The sequence below is a fragment of the Clupea harengus genome, chromosome 25 (genome assembly GCF_900700415.2).
Source record: "Clupea harengus chromosome 25, Ch_v2.0.2, whole genome shotgun sequence".
NCBI classification, from domain to species: domain Eukaryota; kingdom Metazoa; phylum Chordata; class Actinopteri; order Clupeiformes; family Clupeidae; genus Clupea; species Clupea harengus.
This window is the reverse complement of record NC_045176.1, coordinates 7,937,942-7,959,361: the sequence shown is the minus strand read 5'-3', so window position 1 is coordinate 7,959,361 and position 21,420 is coordinate 7,937,942. Positions and strand designations below refer to the sequence as shown.

Here is a 21,420-nt window from a genome sequence, read left to right as displayed (position 1 = left end):
ACTGTTACTAAAGACCCAGACTATGGACAAGGACCAAACACAATTTTCATGACAGGACAAATACAGTTTTGCTGGAATAATCCGTTATGGCTCAATAAATTCTGAAATATATTTTGGGATTTCTGAGGATTCATTTACATTCATCAACAAATTGCACACTGAATACATAGCAACCATGATATTCATTTCTGACATTGCAGCTTATTCCCTCTCAGTTCTGTCCAATAGATGGAGACATTTATCAGACATACTATTTGTGAAACTGAAACAGTTTCACAAAAAAAAAAACAGTGCTCCTGAAGATTAAGTATGCAGTATACAGTATATTTAGGTGAACTTGATTTATTTCTGCGTACAAATACATTTAGAAAGTGCCTCTTGGTCTTAAACTTGATCTTAATTCAGCTCTATTATCAATGCTACATAGAAGTGCCTGAAATTCTGTGTTCGCTTCTGTCATTTAGAATTACCTGGGTAGACACAGTATGGCAGGCATTACCTGTTAGTTGCCTAATGAGTGTCCAGAATAATAACCACATTCCTGACAGCCAGTTCAATGGCCATCCTGCCCGTCCCCCCACTACACATACACACAAACACACATACACACATACACACAAACACACATGCACACGTACACACATACACACAAACACACAAACACACAAACACATATACACACAAACACACATGCACACATACACACAAACACACATACACACAAGCACACATGCACACATACACACACACACAAACACACATACACACATACACACACACACAAACACACATGCACACACGCACACATACACACAAACGAACAAACACACATACACACATACACACACACACACAAACACACATACACACAAGCACACATGCACACATACACAATATTTTAATGGATGGATTAAACACAACGCATTTTTCAACCTCATCTGTTTGAAACCTTAACTGATGTAAGTCAGACAGGCTTCTGCGGTAGGCTAGTTTCCAACATGTGCATATACATTCTTCCTACTTTCTGTATGTGCACACTGAACAGACACAAAATATATCAGGGAGGATTTTTTTTATGATTTAGAATTGGATAAAATATACATAATTAGTTTATTTTGTCAAGCTATTATACATATATTTTTTTGTCAGGCTAATCAGGTTGTCAGGTTGTTTAAAATACTGTTGTTACTTTGTTATGATGTGGGTTGTACAGTTACATTGTGCGCAAGAGACACAATGGCATTATGTATTACAAAGCGTCAATTCAAGTAAGTAAAAGGATAAATGAGAGATAGGAGCTTGAAAACTGCCAGAAACAGTCCGTGTGAGAAGAATGCCCCATCTAAACAGTATTCTCCCATCCCCCATCTAAATAACACTCTGAAGCAAAGCTTGAGAGACAAAAGCCTTATCTTGTATACAAACAGTAGAGCTGACAGTCACCAGATATGCTGGTGTAATTAAAGGGTCTTATCACACACCTTCCTTGGTTTTGTTCATACAAGATTGATACAATCCAAAAAAGTATAAACAACATATTTGATTTGATGTAATAAACATTTTTGGACATGTCTACTACAGTTTCTTAATTCTTTACACTGCTTTTCGCCATGATGCAAATAAAAGTTAAAAGTAGACTATCAATACTAAGACAGCTAACACAGCAGACCTACAACAGGTGTTTTTCTTTCTTTCTTTCTTTCTTTCTTTCTTTCTTTTTTATTTATTTTTAAAGCTCAATAGCTTTCTAGGTCTTCTACATAGTTATGATCCTTCTGTAATGACATATTGAGCCATTCCATACAGGAACATGAAAAAGTATTTCTAACTCCCGATTTTAATGGAGGCTTATTTGTCGTCAGTTGTGAGTAAGAAGCAGCTGTCCTATATACAGATGACTGGGTACATTTTGCGTCTTTGATATTTCGGTCTTCAATGTGCTGGGCACACACAGGGTTAATTCGTGTGTTCTTTGATGCAGGCCCGAGGTCAGATCTTTCTGAGAAGAGAGAAACACCACATTCTTCGTGTGCCCAGCCCAGCAGCCTTTTTTGCTCTTTGACTTCAGTGTCCATATAAGGCAGAGGCTACCATGGCAACCACGGGGCTTGAATAGCAGTGTCAAATCCCCTAGCTGCCCCCCACCCCTCTTTTTTCCTTTTTTTTTTTTACCGCCCCCCACCACCATCACTGTACGCAGGCGCGCAGTCGTTCACTACCAGCTCAGCTCACCCTCTCCCTCCCTCCCTTATTCATGTCAATCCTCTCGCGCGTTTATGACCTAGTCATAGAGATTCATGCGAGAAATGCACACAGAAATATTTTTGGGGGAGTAAAATAAGTTTGTTGGGCTTACCTAGCATACATTTGTATCCAACACCTAATTGAATTTACGCTAAGTGGAACCAAGGCGAAGCTTTACCCATCCCCCGGTTCGATTCACGGAAAGAACGCTGGAGAGGTAGGCCGCAAGCCGTTGGGAGACATGTACTGACAAAAGCTTGCTGAGACGAAATCATCTACCGATGTTAAGAAACGGCTGGCTAAAAAGCCAACCGGATTTTTTACGCAAGCTACTATTCCCCGACTTTTATCCATTTTTGATCACAGAACGTTAGTTAGCAAAGACAGAGCAAGGCCTTATTTAACAACAACAAACGTGGGAGACCGTAGCGTCAAGTTACTTCCTCGAACTGATCATGCAGGAAAGAGACGCGTTTTGATGAAAGAAAACGATGGATGAGCTCTCATATGACTGCAAAATAATTTTTGGTAAGATCTGTTTGTGTATCAGTCTGTATTTGTATATGCTACGTGTCTCTTTTTTGTCTTTCAGTTTTAGGCTACCCATCCTGCATTTTTTTTCTAGCCAAGAGTGATATTCATTGTATGTGTGCAGTGTGCCTTATGTTATTCTTAAATGAGAATGTATAGTTTTCGCCTATGACACATGAGTAAAGTAACCATGTGCTTTTACAATACAGACAGCTCATGTTTGACACCCATTGAATTCTGCGGAACGAATAAGACAACCTCATGTAAATGTGCTTTCAAACCTGATGATTTGGTCTGGATTTAATACATTTTGTTTCTCATGAAAGGTTGTATTTTGATGGAGCTGTGAAGCATTCTCTGCTGCCTTAGCAAGCCTCTGAAAAGTCAAGGGTCAGAAGGACACTCCAAGGAGGAGAAACATCAAAAGAGTGAATGAGCCTGAGCCGTCAGCAATCAGCGAAGAGCCAGCAAACAACCTGAACATAAACAACACTGGAAGACCATTTTCACAGACCTGTGTCCTTCACCTCATCTGTCTGAACATTTAACAATGAGGCCGTGCAGATCGGCTTGGCTCTGACACCCTCTGAGTTTGCTTATCAGTTAAGCCCATTGTCAAAAAACCCTCCCAGTGACGGCATCATTTGAGCTGTCCAGGTGGAGGCCACCTTCAAGCAGACCCTTCTTGCTAGGGGCTGACAACTGAGCAATGGCCATGGTGAGAGGGGGATGGGGAGATCCCAACGGCGAGACCAACGGTCTGGGGGATAAGGGCTACCTCCGGGGGGAAGAGGGCGACGAGTCCCCCCAGGCGGGGGGCAGTGACTTGGAGGGGGTGGATGATGACAAAGCCTGCGTTGTGGACTGCGTGGTGTGTGGGGACAAGTCCAGCGGCAAACACTACGGCGTGTTCACCTGTGAGGGCTGCAAGAGCTTTTTCAAGAGGAGCGTTCGGCGCAACCTCAACTACACCTGCAGGTATGGACCTAAGGCAGGCAGGCAGTGCAGAGAGGGAGTTTGGGTCCGAACCTACATGAGCTGGGCCTGTTTTACCTAGTAGTAGTTACTGGATGGGGAACCAGACACCAAGGTAGCAGGACGACTTTACATGAACGTAAATTATGAAAATCGGTTGTGGTAGATGTACTTTCTCAACTTTGCCTTTGGCTTGATGTCGTTTGAAAGTACATGACGGCCTTCATGGTAGACATATCTACCAGGAATACTTTTACTACACTTATGAACATATTTGGGCAAAACATCTCTGTGACAATAGACCTTTTTTTTTAAAGGTTGTATTTGAACTTGCCTTGACAGCAATGGAATATAAGACAATACAAGAATGTAAATCATTAGATTAGTTAAATTGTTTTTCGATTGTGAGGCCTGAGCGAGACATATGAGCCTGACTAAACCGACTGTTGTGGAGGTTTTGGGGGGTATTTGGGTACAGCTTTGGTCTTTTGATCTCTTAATGTGCAATTTCTGCTGCAGGTCAAACCGGGACTGTCAGATTGACCAACACCACCGTAATCAGTGCCAGTATTGTCGACTAAAGAAGTGCGAAAGGGTGGGAATGCGCAAAGAAGGTACCCCCTCTACTTTGATTCACTAAAATGAAAAGCTTATACTGCCAAAGGCAAGGCATGCTGTGTCAAGAGTGTCTCATGATGGTGCTATTTGTACTCATTGTAGAGCATAAATGTCCGTCAGTGATTTACAAAAGAAATTAGCGTGATATCTAGGCCATGAATGCTGAGCGGATGACTGCTCAATTACTCACATGTATGTTTTTTTTTATATCGAACCAGACATGTTGGTATACATGATGTGGTAATGACTTGGCTGCATTAATTACTGTTCTTTGAACCAGTATGTAGACATGTATGTGACATCAGTAATTACAGTGGTAGTGTGCTTTTAGCACGACTATTTTTCTGATATTTGACACTTCTGCTCCTGTTTACCCTTACAAGAGAATGTAGCAATAGCAAGAGTGTTTACCCCCTCTGATGAATTCAACTTGATATTTCAAGAAAGCTGATTCTTTTCGAAACGGTAAATAAGTGCTGCATGAAATAATGCTGTCTTAGTCCCATTCCTCGAAGTAGCGTGTTCTTTCCAGGTTTAAGTGGATACAGAGATCTGTCTCTGTTTGTGAAAGAAATGGTTTGTGAACTCTTATGACCCCCCCCCTCTTTAATCTGGAATCAGAGGGCCTAATCCTGCCAGGCCCGTCCGCACCCAATCTGTCAAACTTCCCTCATTCATTTTCAACCTCTGTCTTCTTCCCCTCTTCACAAATCCCTCTCCTCGCCACCACTCGACCCTCCTCCATCTATCTCTCCCCCATCCATCCGCCCATCCTCATGCTCTCTATTCTACCGCAGCAGTCCAGCGTGGACGCATCCCCCCATCCCACCCCAGCCTTAGCCCAAACACACCCATAGGGGTTGGCGCCGTCGGCGTCGGAGGAGACGGAGGCGGCGTGGGCGAGTTCTACAACGGCCAGCCGGTGTCTGAGCTGATCTCCCAGCTGCTGCGTGCCGAGCCGTACCCGGGCAGCCGCTACTCCCACCAGTACAACCAGCAGCTGCAGGGTGGCGGCGGCGGCGGCGGCGGCGGTGGCGGAGGCGGCACGTCCATGGGCATCGACAACATTTGCGAGCTGGCCGCCCGCCTGCTCTTCAGCATCATCGAGTGGTCCCGGAGCATCCCCTACTTCCCCGAGCTGCCCGTGTCGGAGCAGGTGGCGCTGCTGCGGCTGAGCTGGAGCGAGCTGTTCATCCTGAACGCGGCCCAGTCGGCGCTGCCGCTCAACACCGCCCCGCTGCTGGCCGCCGCCGGGTTCCACTCCTCGCCGATGTCCGCCGAGCGCGTGGTCTCCTTCATGGACCAGGTGCGCGTCTTCCAGGACCAGGTGGACAAGCTGACGCGGCTGCAGGTGGACACGGCCGAGTACGCCTGCCTCAAGGCCATCGCCTTGTTCTCCCCAGGTGAGGAGAGGCAGTCAAGACAAGAGGCAGTCAGGAGTTGTCAGATTGTAGTTTGGTAGTTGCACTATGTTAGAGAGATCGAGCTTTGCATATATAGAATATATGTTCATCTTCAGTGACTTTTAAGGAGAATCATTTTGCAGCATAACAATCTCAGCAAAAAAAATCATAGTGTCTTATCAGTAGCATGGGATCAGTGCTCCCTCTGTTGGAAAAATTGTGTTAGAGATTTTCTAAATATAAACCCTAGCACTGAATGATATCAATTGTCAGACGGTCCTTTGAGCTTACTTCATTTCAAGAGAAGCCAGAGTTTCTCTTGGATTTGTCCAAAGACATTTTGGAATTATGTGACTTGTATTTCAAGAGCTCTCACAGTAAAGGATTCAGAGACCAAATACTTGCAAACATGAGAATGAAAATGTGAGTTAATCGTGTCCATGCATATTGCTAACCTTCCTTCTCCTCTGTGTTTGTGTGTGTGTGTGTGTGTGTGTGTGTGTGTGTGTGTGTGTGTGTGTGTGTGTGTGTGTGTGTGTGTGTGTCAGACGCATGCGGTCTGACGGACCCAGCGCACGTAGAGAGCCTACAGGAGAAGGCTCAGGTGGCGCTGACGGAGTACGAGCGCATGCAGTACCCGAGCCAGCCCCAGCGCTTCGGCCGCCTGCTGCTGCGCCTGCCCGCGCTCCGCGCAGTGCCCGCCTCGCTCATCTCCCAGCTCTTCTTCATGCGCCTGGTGGGCAAGACGCCCATCGAGACGCTCATCCGAGACATGCAGCTCTCGGGCAGCTCCATCAGCTGGCCTTACGCCCCTGGACAACAGTAGAGAAGGGGCACGGGGGGGCGGGGGGGGGGGGGGGGGGGCCTGAACCTCATGCTTCACACCCTCGTCTGAGATGCCTGAAGATATGGGGCTCTGGGAGTACCTCTGGAGGCCGCACCAGGTCCTCTTCTTAAATCTTCATCTTTTTAAACTCCTGAACAGTCATGTGCCCAGGAGGGCCTGGTTTCTTTTTTTATCAATGTTTTCTTTGTGTATGTTTGTTAGTCTGGACATGATTTTACAATTGGAGGGGCGTAGGGGAGGGGGAGGGGGGGCTCACACTACTGGACTGGAGATTGTTACAGTTGCATAAACACTAAAGGTACTGCACAAGACTGCTGCAGATGGCGAAGTACTCGTTCCTCAAGTGTGATTGTCAGATATGGAAACACCTTTTGACTAGCTTGCCAAAGTTCATTGGGGGAAGGAAAAAAAAACTATGCGAGGTTTTTACTTTCACAGAATGTGGAAAATGCTAGTTATTGGTTTCTGAAGAATTAGTTCCATCACTAATAGGGCTAGTAGTCGTGTTACTTCTGTTTCTTGTTACTAAATCCTAAGTCCTGGAACACTGACACTCTGGTACTCATGCCATAATGCAGCCAATGTTCAACTCTCCAAACACTGCCCAGTGGTTAGCTATGACACTGTCCTCTATACCAGTTCTGCCTACCATGGACAGCAGCTATTTGGATTTCCACTCAACAAATTCCATTCAGAGAGAAACATCTCAAATACAATTTGGTTTCAAAGAACCAATGATTAATTATGAACCCATGAATTATGTTGCGTAAAAGGTGATATATAACGAATTCCATTCACAGAGGAAATCTCAAATACAATTTGGTTTCAAAGCACCAATGATGAATTATGAACCCATGAATTATGTTGAGTAAAAGGTGATATTAAAAAAATGAAATGCTAAAAGCATTTGCCGATTTCCAGGATGCATTTGCCTCAGATGGTCTCGAGATCATCTGAAATTAAAACAATTAAATAAAATGGAAATGTATGAGGTAGCGGTACATTTCACATCCATGGTTGCATGATAACACTGACAGGCTTGGGAGGGTTGCACAAAACCACATGGCTTAAAAATCAAACAGTCGTGCTTTGTCTTTCAGAGGAGCATGTTAAGTGGTGGACATGGAGTTTTTTTCTTTCTGTGCTTACTATGTCAACTGTAATGATCATACCTTTTTTTTTCTAATGGTGAACAGCTGACTCTTAACTTTAATGTATATTAACCAGAAAATACCTCGTCGTCCATTGAGACGTGAATGAACCATCTCAGCCATACCATGTTAATATACAGCATTTTCACAATAAACTTCATTTTTTTTTGGTCATTTTACGTGTCTTTGACACTGTCAGATTCCACAGTCTGCAGCAAAGGTGATCCTCACTGCCATGTTACATCTCTGACGTGTACCTAAACGCTGTTTATGTGGCTTCACTTGCATGGGTGGGGGGAGCGTCATATTGGATTCATATTCTGGCACTGATCGCATCGATTCCCCCCCTGTCTGTGCTATTCAATGTTCAACGTTTTTAAGTGATAGCCATGGCATACTTGTTTATGTCTGCCTTAAACATCCTGAATATGATTCAGAATTACCTCACTTTAAAAAGGCCTTTGAAATATGATAAACCAACCTAAAGACAAATACACTACATTATTTGCCATTTAAAAACCAAACATTGGTCTGTTTTTCAAGAAAGTCATTTTTATGATATGTGAGTGTTCATAAACTCAGAATTTTATTAATATACCATAATAGTGAACAGGAACACTTTCTCAAATTTGTTTGGTAATGAAAAAGATTCTGTGTAATGTCCAAAATATACATATATGTGAATAAATTCATGACTTCTTTGACGTTGCCTATTTATTTAAAAAAAAAAGAAAAGAAAATCACAGCAACAAAATGTAAAGGAAGAACTTCTTTCTTCATGCAAACAAAACAGTGCTTTTTAATATGACCCATTTTGACTTGGTGGTGTTGAGACTTAAGCTAAATACCCCTATGATGCTCTCGTTACACTCAGGTGGTTAGATATACAGCCTGATGAGTCCACACACCGATAATGAACTAAGATAATTTTACAACCGCTGTGCTAGGATGATAATACTTACACACAGCTGTAGCCTGAGCAGAGCGTGATCAGATGGCCAAGCAGCCTCCGGCTCCTGTGGAGGGAGGTTTCAGTGCCTCAGCAGTGCTAGTGACTGGCCCGTGGCTAAGAGTATCAGGCTCTCGTGGGATGGCTATCATGGAGCAGTGTTCCAGTGGATGGCCCTTCAGGCAGGCATACATTTCCACATCTAAGAAAAGTCCTCATCATATTCCCTCACCAAACGCTTGATGTGGGACAATTTCTGCTTTAGTTCCTTGCACTGCAGTTTCTTAGACTGATAGTCAGGGGCCTAGGCAGGAGAGAAAAGGGTAGGCAGGGTATGTCAATCAGAGAACAAAATTATCTGATATCTGACATAAAGAGTGCTGGAGAGCCAAACAGACCTCTACTGGTCTAATACTCCACCATCTACAGGGTCAAGACTCCCTTAAGAATGTGATGGAGGCTCTCTCACTTACCCGCTTCAAGTCCTTGAGTCGATTGTATTCCTCAGCAACAGCCTGAAATACAAGGACAAAGACTTCAGAGATTACACATTATGAAGACTATGTGTTTTGTATTGAGGCTGTGGAGTATTGCCACGGGTTCACTAAGACAGTTTGAGGGAGCTCAGCCCTCAAGCTGACCTGGAACTTGGTGGATCCCTCCTGGAGGGTGTCGAGCTCCCTGCTCAATTTGTTCATCTGGTCACCGATGTCGTCCATCTCGGCACAGAGGCGCTTGTACTCAGCCAGGTCCAAGTCGAACTCCCGCCTGTACTGCTGCCTCTGTGTATCTGAGCGGATCTCTGGATACATGCTGTTGAACGACAGATGGGCCTGACTACTGAAATCGTAGTTAAAGACAAGATTTTTTCACTATGATTTAAAAAAAAAATCATATCTTTGAACCACATTGAAACTAACCTCTCCCATCTGTCTGTGTCCAGCTCAGGGGCCATCCCAGTCCTCGTGGAGTACCCAGCCTCATACTGCTCTTCTTCTGAGGCCGAGGCCTGGCCCTGAGCTTTGGGGGCCTGAGCCGGGGTCCACTGGACTTCAGCTACTTCGAAAGCACTGGAGCTGATCCCGTTGTCCTGGTACAAAGGCTCGGGAGGAGCGCTGTAGACGTTCTCAGAGTAACTGAGGATACAAGGGCCCATAGTGAGTGGACAGGCTTAGTGGACACAATGAGTCACATTACTTTATTGCGGATCATTCCACAAGTGGGAGTGTATTACTAACTGCACAGCAAGGTGCAGATCCACAGGATGTTAAGACGGTAAAGAAAGCAAAAGGTCATACAGGCAAGCATATGGCTCAATGTAAACTACTCAGAGGATCTGTGCACTCACACGGTGTCATAAGTGGTTCCGCTGACCACACTGACGGTCTGGTCCGGGGAGGATATGATGCTGGGCTCCTTCTTCAGGTCAGGGGTGGACTTGTCTGATACCACCACTGCAGGGGGCAGAAGGGAGCTTCCCACACTAGTCAACTGCAACCAACAACATGACAGTTCATTTTCACCCGTGTGACAGTTTCACCCGTGTGGCAGCAGTTTCACCTGTGTGACAGTTCTTATTGTTTACGAGAGAGAGGACAGAGGAGCAAGCTGAGGTGCATTTAGAGGTCCAGCACTTTATATGGCTAGAACATAAAATGCTGCACTCTATATGTCTGGAACATAGAATTCTGGTGGGTGTAAGTGTGCCTAATAACAAACCTCAGCTAATTCTAGGTCATCCTATGTAAATTGGCCCTATGCCACTGCCATTTTCTAATGTATACTATCTTGGAGAGCCATCAGACAATGTCACCCTTTGAACCACTGTTACTTGGAATGGCCCTCTTCTGGTGTCTTGACGGGAAGCATTTCCTGACCATGGAAATGACAATAACAGGCTCCACTTATAAATGTTGGCATGTGTTTGGATGAGTAATGTGTTCAGAAGACACGTTGGAATAGTCTGTCCAGTAAAAGTGCCTACGTGCAGGCGCCGTTATTATTATTTCTGGGCCGAGCCAGTGAGTGATCCTTCCTTTGACGTCCCTGAGACGTTTGGGTGGTGCTCTTTGTTTATTTCAAACAATGACTTAAAACTCGTTGTCAGGAGTCAATGTGGGACCATGATGGCAAGAACAAATTTAAAAAAAACATGACCATTGTGCAGGAAAGCTGTAAGCCAGAGGAGAGAGAGAGGGAGAGAGCATTCTCCCTAAACAGACTTCTACTGACGTCAGAATAGCGTAGGTGTAAATCTGCTCCTTTAAAGCTGGACATTTTCCAAAGCTCACCAAAGCCACGCTTTTCCCGAAATCAGGCAGATTTGATCTTTATTATCATGCTGACAACTGTGAAGCCAGAATAACTAAAGTTTGACATTATTGTGTGTACCTATTGGGTATCTATTTAACTGAGTATAGTATACTTGAACAAATTCAAGTAAATATCTGAAGTAACAATTAACATAATGGTTAATGATTTCCATTATGAAGAGTCTCAACGTGATCTGTTTCTCTGAGGTCTGAAAACAACTGCTATTCATTCAATAGGTAATGATTTATCAGACTGAAACCAGGTGCGGGATTGAGTTTACATCCCTTTTGTTCCTGTCAACGTAAATAGGGGAAAATGTGTCAACCGACTTAACATCAAAGTGAAAAGGTGTGTGAATATGTGCCTTAATTGTAGAGCTCTCCTGACCTCTGACCTGAGCTCTCCTCCACAAGGCCACTTACCCAATCAGCTGGCCCTTCTCTCCCCACTGGGCTGGGGAATGGCTCCTCCCAAATAATGTTGGGTTTACCATGATACCAGATCTTACTGCGAGTTTTATAGGAGAAGTAGGCAGCAGTAATCAGTGCTACCATAACCAATATACCACAGACCAGAGCAGCAGCCTGCAACAAAATATTAAGAACATGTCATCAACCATTTTTATGTTATTATTGTGTCTATATGCATGTGTGTGTGTGTATGTATGTATGTATGTATGAGTCTAAATACACATATATATATATATATATATATATATATATATATATATATATATATTTAGACTCGTATATACATACATATACAGTATACATATATACATACATGGAATGTATGTATATATATATGTGTGTGTGTGTGTAAGGGGGGGGGGGTATATATTTTTAAACACATACATACATACAGCCACTGACCTCCTCTGGATCCATGTAACAGTAGTGGTGCAGATATTGGTTAAACATCGGATATGAGCCAGGAAACCCTGCCCCTGCACCTCCGCTGATGCTGGGCTTCTGTGGCGTCTGACACATCATCAGTATGGGGTTATACAGCATGCTCTGAGAGCTCTGTGCCATTGGATTGACACCGATGACAAATATGATGTTGATGATGCATTGCAGGATGCCCAGACACACATCCACCACCAGCACCGTCAGGTAGAACCTGCGCCCGTGTACAGTGCGGGTTTTGGAGAAGCTGGCCACGAGGAACACCAAGGCAATTATGAAGTTGATGGCTGCCACAGAGATCATAGCGCTCTTTGCAGAATAGGGGGTCATGTAAGAGCTGTGGTATCCGTAGGATCCTCCATAGTAGCCTGAGCCTGTGCCTGCTCCAACCCCTCCGTTGTAACCAAACCCTCCTCCTCCTCCTCCGCCTGACACGTAACCTCCTATGCTGGCCTCGTAGCCGTGCATGTCCCAGACTAACGTGGAGGCGACACACGCAAAGATGATGAAGCAAAGGAGCACACAGACCCCCTCCATCATTTTCACAATCCCTGGGGGCGAGAACCACCTGTAGAAATGCTGCAGGTTTCCATCCATGTACAGTGGCTCAGGCGGTGCTGGGTCGTGGCTGTAGTATGTTCGTGGGGAGTGCACATTCCTAGATGTGTAAAACCTATCTGAGGGAGTGCTGAAGTGTGGACTGTATACGGGTGGGCTGTCGTATTGCCGTGGATCATGCATGATTCATGTAAATGGAGACCTGGAAAATAAATGGAATTTGCAAATAATCTAGAATGAGGGCACATAAGGACTGACATTTTTATACTAATTTTACTTTACTGATTTCACCGTGGCACTATGTCATTTCAGACATGTTATTCACAGATGCACAAATGAGAGAGCCAGCGCTCAGTAACCCTACCCTGCCTTTGTCAATAATTTAAGGAAACATTATAGGGCAACACACACACAGCAAGGAATGGTCACCACACTGTTCTTCACCCCATCTCCTTTAACCTACCTAGTATCATATATCTTACATAACTATAACTGAACAAATGTACAATGTGAAAATAAACGTGTATTAGTTTAAACAAAACAGAACTTTACACTTCTAACTGAAATAATGTAACCTTACAAACCCTTTCGTCAATTTACACGTCTGCGTAATATTAACCTCTCTTAAAAGTACGTTTTCAGATTACACATTCTGTACAAATGTTATAAAACATTATTATAAATGAATAGTTGGCTATCCTGTAGCTTACACGTTTATTACAGAGGAACGTCTAAGACTAAATTTAAAAAAATGGATGTGCTGTCTCCCACGAAGATGAGCACCTGACGCACCTGTGAAATACCTTCTTCATACTTGGTTTGAAAACTCCGAGATGTCTCCGAACAGGCTTCAGTCTCGTCTTGTTGCCCCTCACATTTGACCACCATTTCCGATATGCGAACATAAACTTTCCAACCAACAGGTGCTCATTGATCGGTCACTGCCTATCCGTTGACTCTGACTGCATGTTCTTGCCCCGTGCTTACGGAGGATCAAAAGTCAGTGTTGCAAACGAGCAAGAAGTCTCCACCGACTGGTGTCAGGCTTTCTCGTTTTGTGTAGTGTCGTTTCCACTCAATTATCATTTAGATGGCTTTTTCCAAGGCATTCAAGATAGCACAATATATTAAAACCCTCTATTAAATTAGTGATAAACAAGTGGCTTTATGACCAGACAGCTGTTCTGTTCAAAATGTCATCTTTAACAAGGAACTTAAAAATAATTGTGACCTAGAAAAAAATGTTCCCCATGCCATTAGAATGAGTACAATGCGGTATCACGATATCGAGTTTCAATCCACTGCTTACAGAATTATCAAATAAGGTTATTGCTATACACGATTTCTATTGAACCCAAGATCACAGTTATGCATTTTGAAAGCTATTATATTAATTCTTAAAGTAGCCTCTCCTCTATTAAGAATCTTGGAGTGGTGTCCTTCAGGGAATTACTTCGCGAAAGTTTCAGTTCCCTTTCACTTCAACAAAAGTTGAAAGCTACTTAGGAAAAGAAGCACACAAAAACATTTAAAATTTGAATAATTTATTCCACACATTTGAAAAATAAGTGAATTGTCTGATATTGCAGTTATGAATGTCATTAATTTGAAATGTGTAATTTGACACATAGTCTTTTCAGTTATTCAAAAATATAGAAAAACATTTCGTATGTACATCAGAACAAATATAACAAACACCTTGATGGAAATGCTTTGCAGTAAAATGACTGTAGTATCCATATTGATCTTAGAGTTTACTATCATGCTACTGAGCAATATTGTGGCATCTCATCATGTTTTGCTGTTGTCTGACATTTGCTCATCAAAATTCCTGATCCTGTTCTTGATGTGGCTGAGTTTGGCTTTGAGATACTCACAGCGATCCTTTTTCTCTAAAAATGAGGGATCCTAAGGGTGTACCCAAGATAGAAATATATGTTATCCCAGATCTAAGCATGTCATATTCCAGACATAAGGATATGAGTCTACCAATACAGCAATTACATAGCTTGTATGAATTTATAGTATTTCTTTAGAACAAAATTGACATTTGAGCGATAGAATGTGGTACTTACATTTTTCTTTTGTTCGAATTTTTTCAGCATTTGATTAATCCTTCTCTGGTCCTGTATTGGAGACAGAAAACATGTAGCACTCAAACTTTGCGTGGCTGGTACATTCATATTCCTTAATTTTGACACAAGATGATCTCATACGCATAAAGTGAAAGGTATTATTTGTTAAAACATCTACTGATCTGACCTCTGAGGTGTTGAGGTTCCTTAACAGCTTGCTCATCATGGCATCCAGCTCACTGAATTTAGCCAGAGTGACATTGATGTCTTTGTGAAGCTCTTTGTATTCCTGATACTGGTCATTAAACACAGCTTTATACTGCTCTCTGTCCTCCACCGTCGTGATCTCAGGATACTTCCTGCAGGGCCACAGTCATAAGCAGAACATAAACATGCCTGGCACTTCCTTTGCTTAAGTTTCACAACTTAACCAACTTAACTTGCAAAAACATCCTCCTTTGCTACCGTTCAGCACTTTGTGTCAAACAGGCCTGCTGTTTTTCCACATGGGCTTTCGTTTTGTGTGAACGCCCAATTAAAACTCACATAATGTAATCTGGAATGACCCGAGGCTTTGGGACGTATCCGCTGGGAATGGATCCACGCAGAGTGTCTGGTCCCTCGGCTCTCTGCGGAATGTGGGTCTGGTCGGTTTTCCTTGCAGGCTGATCAATTTCATCCTTGAACACAATCCTCTTGGACTTGGCTTTGGCGGTGCCGACAGAGGGAGGTACCTGTGTCTGGAGAAAGTATGTGTTTTTTTGCTTGTCACAAAACCGTTGTGTAACGATGACTTAGATTGTCTAGTATAATTTAAAATCATATGTTATCAATGTAGATGTGGATGAGAAAATGAAGTTCTGTTAATTGGGCCTTTTCTTTGCCCCCAGCTCTAGAGTTGCTGAGGAGGTGTGATACCTGCAGGCAGATGATGGCTGTGATTAACGTGATTTTATCTGCATCAGTCAGATGCTGGCTTGAAATGCCTACGTACACTCCAGGCACCCCAACTCGTTCTATCTGACATCAAACACAATGGTGTCTGTTATCCTGTGCCCAGAGGTGGGTTCCCTGGGAGACCTGATAATCTTCCCATCTTGCTACGACAGTAATAACCTTGCCACAACAGAGCATGTGTTCGCATGGAAACCATACACTGTGGCAGCTGTTTGGCCTCGTGAGCTACATTTTCAGACGCTTTGTACCACAACAGTGGCCATTCTAGGTGCTATTATTTTATTTTTTTTGCCTCCCAGCAATTGGTAAACACAGCTCATTTAAATCACGCAGTGGATGCCTTTTGCACAGACTTGGCTTTAACCCAGATCAGCATATCAAAGGCTTATCTGAGGAACCAAGGAGCCCTGCTGACTTGATACCCACTTAAAAACACATTTCCCGGCCTCGTGAAAATATAACGCAGCCGGGGCAAATGCACTGATAATTCTTAACATCACTTTGTCACTCCCCAACTGGTCACCCACCATGCTGCCCATGGCCTCGATTGCTCTGCGGTCGGCCTCGTGCCGCCACATCTTCAGACACACCAGGAAGCTGATCAGGTACATGAGCATGTTGATGAAGAGGAAGGCCGTGCCGGCCATCTGTCCCCCGTCCACGCGGCAGAGGCTGGACATGATGGGGTTCACTCCGACTGTCATGAAGCACAGGCCGCCGCGGTTCAGGTCGTTGATGTACACAATGCCCGCTGCCATGTAGAGCAGGAAGAGGGCTACGTTGATGACACCCTCGGTGACCGGCCACCAGGGGGAGTCCAGCAGGATGGTGCGGTAGTACATGGTCATTCCCAGCACCAGGAGGACGATGGTCACTATCCACGTCAGACCAATCACCGCCATCACGAAAGGCGTCATAGGTCCATTGTAGTTGGACCCTGATCCAGTGAAACTGTTCAGATTAGTTGGTAAATAGTAGTTTGACCATTCGCTGTCTTTCTGAATGTAGGCACAGACACATGCCAAGACCATCCCCCCAAATAGGAGCTCTAGTCCAGCCAAGAGCCTTAGTAGTCCAGGCCATGATTTTAAGTAGGAGTATTTCATCTTATAGACCTCGACCTTCTCAGCATAGTACTCCGCTGGATGAAGGCTCGTCAACTCAGAGCCCTCAAGAGCTTCGTAAGCCCTGTAATTGTCTGGAGGGCCGCTGGTTATCAAGGGTTTCTGAGAGCCCTTACTAGATCTCAGTGAGTCTCCCAGGTGGTCCCAGCGTCTCTCCAGGTAAGGGCTCACGGGGGGGCTCACCCTGGTGCCGTTAGGCAGGATTTTAATCCCTGTGAGATTGAAGTGATAATCATCATTATCACTGACGTCAGCATCATCATCATCGCCGTTCGTCGTCCATTTTTCAAAGAGGCCGCTCAGTGTCTTTGGGAAGAGAGATCTGATTTGCTGCGTTAATGACCTCTCCTCTTCAACACTCTCTCCCTGATTGGGCGTGGGGGGGGGACCGGGTGAAGAGTCACTTCTGGCAGAAGCATCCTCCAGTTTGCCTGGAGTCGAGTCCACGTCTTCGCTCCATGATGAGGAGTCTCTGTCCACGTCTCTGTCCACACAGTTGGAGTCTATGTCCATCGCTGGGCTCTTTCTCCAGCCTCGCATGCTTGGGCTGTTGTCGTTCAGCTGCGCAGGAATCTTAGTTGCCCAATGAAAGATATATTATGAAGTTTAAATCCATGATTTTGCATGGTGAGAAATATTACAGTTCATGAATGCTGTTCATGTGAGTACACTGCAGAACAGCTTTGAATTTGATATCATTGCTAAAACAAATTAACAAGTAACATGCACTTCTCCCATACACGGATGTTAAGACGAGCCTTAAAGCAGGAAACAGACTTCTTCACATGGTAGCAATAGAGATACAGGTTGATTCAGGAAGAAAAGCAGAACAGTAAAACAAAGTACTTCATCCGTTCACTATAAGAATCATGAATTTTCCTCTTAGTAAAGTATTTAAAAATTGGTTCACGAGAAAAATCTGATATGGTGTCATAAAGAATCCCAAACCGCACTTCAGGGAAGGACTTTAGACCATAAAGTTTCTCTCTCGTGATTTCTGGCAGTCAGGCATCAAAGAAACTAATCCCTGGTTTGAAATTTCACAGATTAAGTGTGAAGTACTGGTGACGAAAAAACAATAACAACTGTATTTACCTTCTTGCCCAAGCCAAGCTGTTGTACTGCAGTCGCACTCTAACAAAAATGGCCACTTTCACAACAGGCCTGACCAGCCCTCTCAGGTGACTCAGGCTTTATCGCCGTGGGCCGAAAGTGGAACAGAGCTTACTTATTAAACCTGGGTGCTTGCGTTTCGGTGCGCAGGGTGACTGGTGCGATATGGCTTATCTCTGGGGGAGTTGCTATAAATATTTACATACTCAGGAGGAACAAAATGGGTCATGGCAGAGTGGGCTGCCTTTAGACTATTGTGTTTTCCCAGAAGAAAATAAATGTAGTTATCATTAATGGCTATACACCAGCTGTCTTTCCAAAATCATGAACTTAAACTTACATTGTGTTGATATGTCAGCCACAACACAATGATGAACAAATGTAATGTAAGCAAAAACAAAAACTTTTCTCTGTCTTCGTTGACCCTGATACTAACACCTTGAACTGAAATAATCAACATAAATGTAGAGTGGTTATGCCACACCACTAGGTGGCAGCAGATACCTGAGCCACATCTGATGCATTCCAGCAAGAGTGTCCCAGAGAACTGAGACAGAGCCATGTCATATTATTATGAACCCTGTACGTTCTTTTTTTCTGCAAACTTTAACTCTATCACATGTTGGGCTACCAATAGTGAAATTGATCAGATTACACTTGTCACACATCATTGCTCCTTCCGAGTCAGGCTGCTGTTTTAATTTCTTCTTGAAAGATAGATAGATAGATAGATAGATAGATAGATAGATAGATAGATAGATAGATAAGATAGATAGATAGATGGATACTTCATTTATCCGGAGGGAAATTTTTGGACATCCAGTAGAGCAAAACAGATGTGGTTGTTTAGGTTTTCAGTGTCAGCAGCGCACCATTTAGACTTTTTTCTTTCGTTTTTTACTCATCCCCTCCTTCAACCATTTTAGAGAGGTAACTGAATACAAATACAGGCCAATGAGGCCAGACAAAATCCGAGTGTCTGTTCTGAATGTTCACTGAATATAAAATATCTTTATTGGCATTCCAAGAGTGTGTTCAAAATTACATTAGAATGTGATTGGAGGGCCATTAAGATATTGCTTCTCCTAGTTCTATTCAGGGCACATTAGCACACATCATTTAATAAGTGGACATGAGCCATATCTCTGCCCCACTGGCTCTCTCTGTGCCGCAGGGAAACTTCAAGGCATCAAAAGGTCTCTGAGAACGGGGCGTTTTCGTGACCACCTCTGTGACAAGGTGCATTGGCACAATATCCATCTGTAGAGATGGTTAAAGTCAACCCCTTGTGAGGACACGGCTATGGTGTGGTGGACCCTGAATCACATCACCTTGGAGTGGGATGCAAAAGGCTTTGTCGGGTCCCTTGATGACTGTCCTGCGTTTTAATGTTGATTTTGCCCTGATTAAATGTTTATGAGCTCTGCAGTGCCGTGTTTCATTATGGGCATATGCTCGCCTCTGTACTGTCAGAGGCAGCTAGATGTGCTCCACTTCCTTACGGCCTCCTGGGAGACGACTGCAAAAAATCTCCCAACCAAGATCTAGGTCTGTCTCAACAAGTCACTGGGAGAGGGAATGTGCTTGTGGCCCTGGAAGCTCCTTCAAAGTGACTAAACTTTGCTCCCTTCTGCTGGCTGCCTTTTTTTTACACATTACAGTAAATGCATTTCGGTGCACAAAATGCTGAGCCGTTGAGTGTGCCCGTGTTAATGTTGAGTGTGCCCGTGTTAATGTTGGTTGTGCCAGTGTTAATGTTGAGTGTGCCAGTGTTAATGTTGAGTGTGCCAGTGTTAATGTTGGTTGTGCCAGTGTTAATGTTGATTGTGCCCGTGTTAATCATGAGTGTGCCAGTGTTAATGTTGATTGTGCCAGTGTTAATGTTGGTTGTGCCAGTGTTAATGTTGATTGTGCCAGTGTTAATGTTGAGTGTGCCAGTGTTAATGTTGAGTGTGCCAGTGTTAATGTTGATTGTGCCAGTGTTAATGTTGGTTGTGCCAGTGTTAATGTTGAGTGTGCCAGTGTTAATGTTGGTTGTGCCAGTGTTAATGTTGATTGTGCCAGTGTTAATGTTGAGTGTGCCAGTGTTAATGTTGAGTGTGCCAGTGTTAATGTTGAGTGTGCCAGTGTTAATGTTGAGTGTGCCAGTGTTAATGTTGGTTGTGCCAGTGTTAATGTTGGTTGTGCCAGTGTTAATGTTGAGTGTGCCAGTGTTAATGTTGAGTGTGCCAGTGTTAATGTTGATTGTGCCAGTGTTAATGTTGAGTGTGCCAGTGTTAATGTTGAGTGTGCCAGTGTTAATGTTGAGTGTGCCAGTGTTAATGTTGAGTGTGCCAGTGTTAATGTTGAGTGTGCCAGTGTTAATGTTGAGGGTGCCAGTGTTAATGTTGAGGGTGCCAGTGTTAATGTTGAGTGTGCCAGTGTTAATGTTGGTTGTGCCAGTGTTAATGTTGATTGTGCCAGTGTTAATGTTGGTTGTGCCAGTGTTAATGTTGAGTGTGCCAGTGTTAATGTTGAGTGTGCCAGTGTTAATGTTGAGTGTGCCCGTGTTAATGTTGAGGGTGCCAGTGTTAATGTTGAGTGTGCCCGTGTTAATGTTGATTGTGCCAGTGTTAATGTTGGTTGCCTTTTCCCCTCAGAGCATGGCACACTATGAAACATCACATATTAGACACTCAATATTACCAAATGTAATTTAATATAGATTGTTTCAGTCTGATGCAGTGGATCTACATTGTCAGAAAATCCTTTCTCGTGTGTGTAATTGCCTGTGCAAATTTATCAACGCTTTGAAGATATTTCATTGGAAGAAAGGAAAACAGAGAGAGAGAAAGAGAGAGAGAGAGAGAGAGAGAGAGAGAGAGGGAGAGAAACAGATGAGGGTAAAACAAATGACACAGAGATCATGCCTTTACAAATATATCTACTCAAGGTCATTTATTCCAGTGCAACTACATATGAGCAATGTGGCAGTGTACACAAAACTATGGTAATACAACTTCAGATTTTTTTTATTCATCATGTCCAGTCAGAATACAATATAATGCCAGCACAGAGAAGTAGACTAATTTTACAAAACATCTCTGCTGTATCTTGTTGACTTGATCAGTAATCATCTTGTTCTTTAGAGAAATGCTTGCTTGGTACTGTGACCCACTGGTCATTTACTGGTGTTTTTGTAAGAAGGGCTTTCTAATAGAAGCCTACGGCAGGAAGGTAAGATGCAAACTAAACAAAAGATACTGTAAAGCTTTCAGGACACCCCCACCCCCCAATGTATACTCTTAAAAGCCCTCATAGAGGGCAAATACACCCTTCCAGAAACACTCAAAATGAAGCATGGATCTATTTCAGTATCCCTTAGTGTAAAAAGTGGATTACGTTCACGTAACGGGACTGAGCTTTTTCTGCTTGCTTAATTTAATCAGAGTTTGGTTTTTGAAATTGAATTTTGTAGCTGCTCACTCAGTCCTCTATATCGTCTTTATACAGATCAGAGAACAACAAATACCTACAACTCATACAGAGTCAACCACTGGGAATGTAAAAATGAGGGAGTTGGGGAAGAATCTTTCCCATTTTAGTATGGCCTATAATGTAAACATATTACCAGTCTCCACCGCCTGCTAGATGGACATTCCAAAGAGGTTTGCT

At 43.5% G+C, this 21,420-nt stretch overlaps 2 protein-coding genes across 3 annotated transcripts; one reads left to right on the top strand and one right to left on the bottom strand.

Annotated features, from left to right (window-relative positions):
* Positions 1-1,690: 1,690 nt before the first annotated feature.
* On the top strand, positions 1,691-8,473 carry nr2f6a (nuclear receptor subfamily 2, group F, member 6a). 2 transcript variants are annotated; one of them, XM_031563057.2, is made up of 5 exons: positions 1,691-2,772; positions 3,102-3,753; positions 4,270-4,364; positions 5,169-5,771; positions 6,320-8,473. In XM_031563057.2, the coding sequence occupies exons 2-5, from the start codon at positions 3,485-3,487 to the stop codon at positions 6,595-6,597; spliced, it is 1,245 nt and encodes a 414-aa protein (XP_031418917.1). In that variant the 5' UTR covers positions 1,691-2,772; positions 3,102-3,484; the 3' UTR covers positions 6,598-8,473. The 2 variants fall into 2 exon arrangements, with proteins under 2 accessions (XP_031418917.1, XP_031418916.1); XM_031563056.2 differs by having other exon boundaries at positions 5,166-5,771.
* On the bottom strand, positions 8,326-17,870 carry LOC105900460. Its single transcript, XM_042703711.1, is given in 13 exon segments — positions 8,326-9,022; positions 9,192-9,233; positions 9,360-9,558; positions 9,639-9,854; positions 10,067-10,209; positions 11,454-11,615; positions 11,904-12,662; positions 14,259-14,405; positions 14,573-14,623; positions 14,760-14,931; positions 15,119-15,312; positions 16,057-17,273; positions 17,749-17,870. Coding segments are annotated over 12 exon segments (3,324 nt in total). The 5' UTR covers positions 17,194-17,273; positions 17,749-17,870; the 3' UTR covers positions 8,326-8,920.
* Between the last annotated feature and the right edge of the window lie 3,550 nt (positions 17,871-21,420).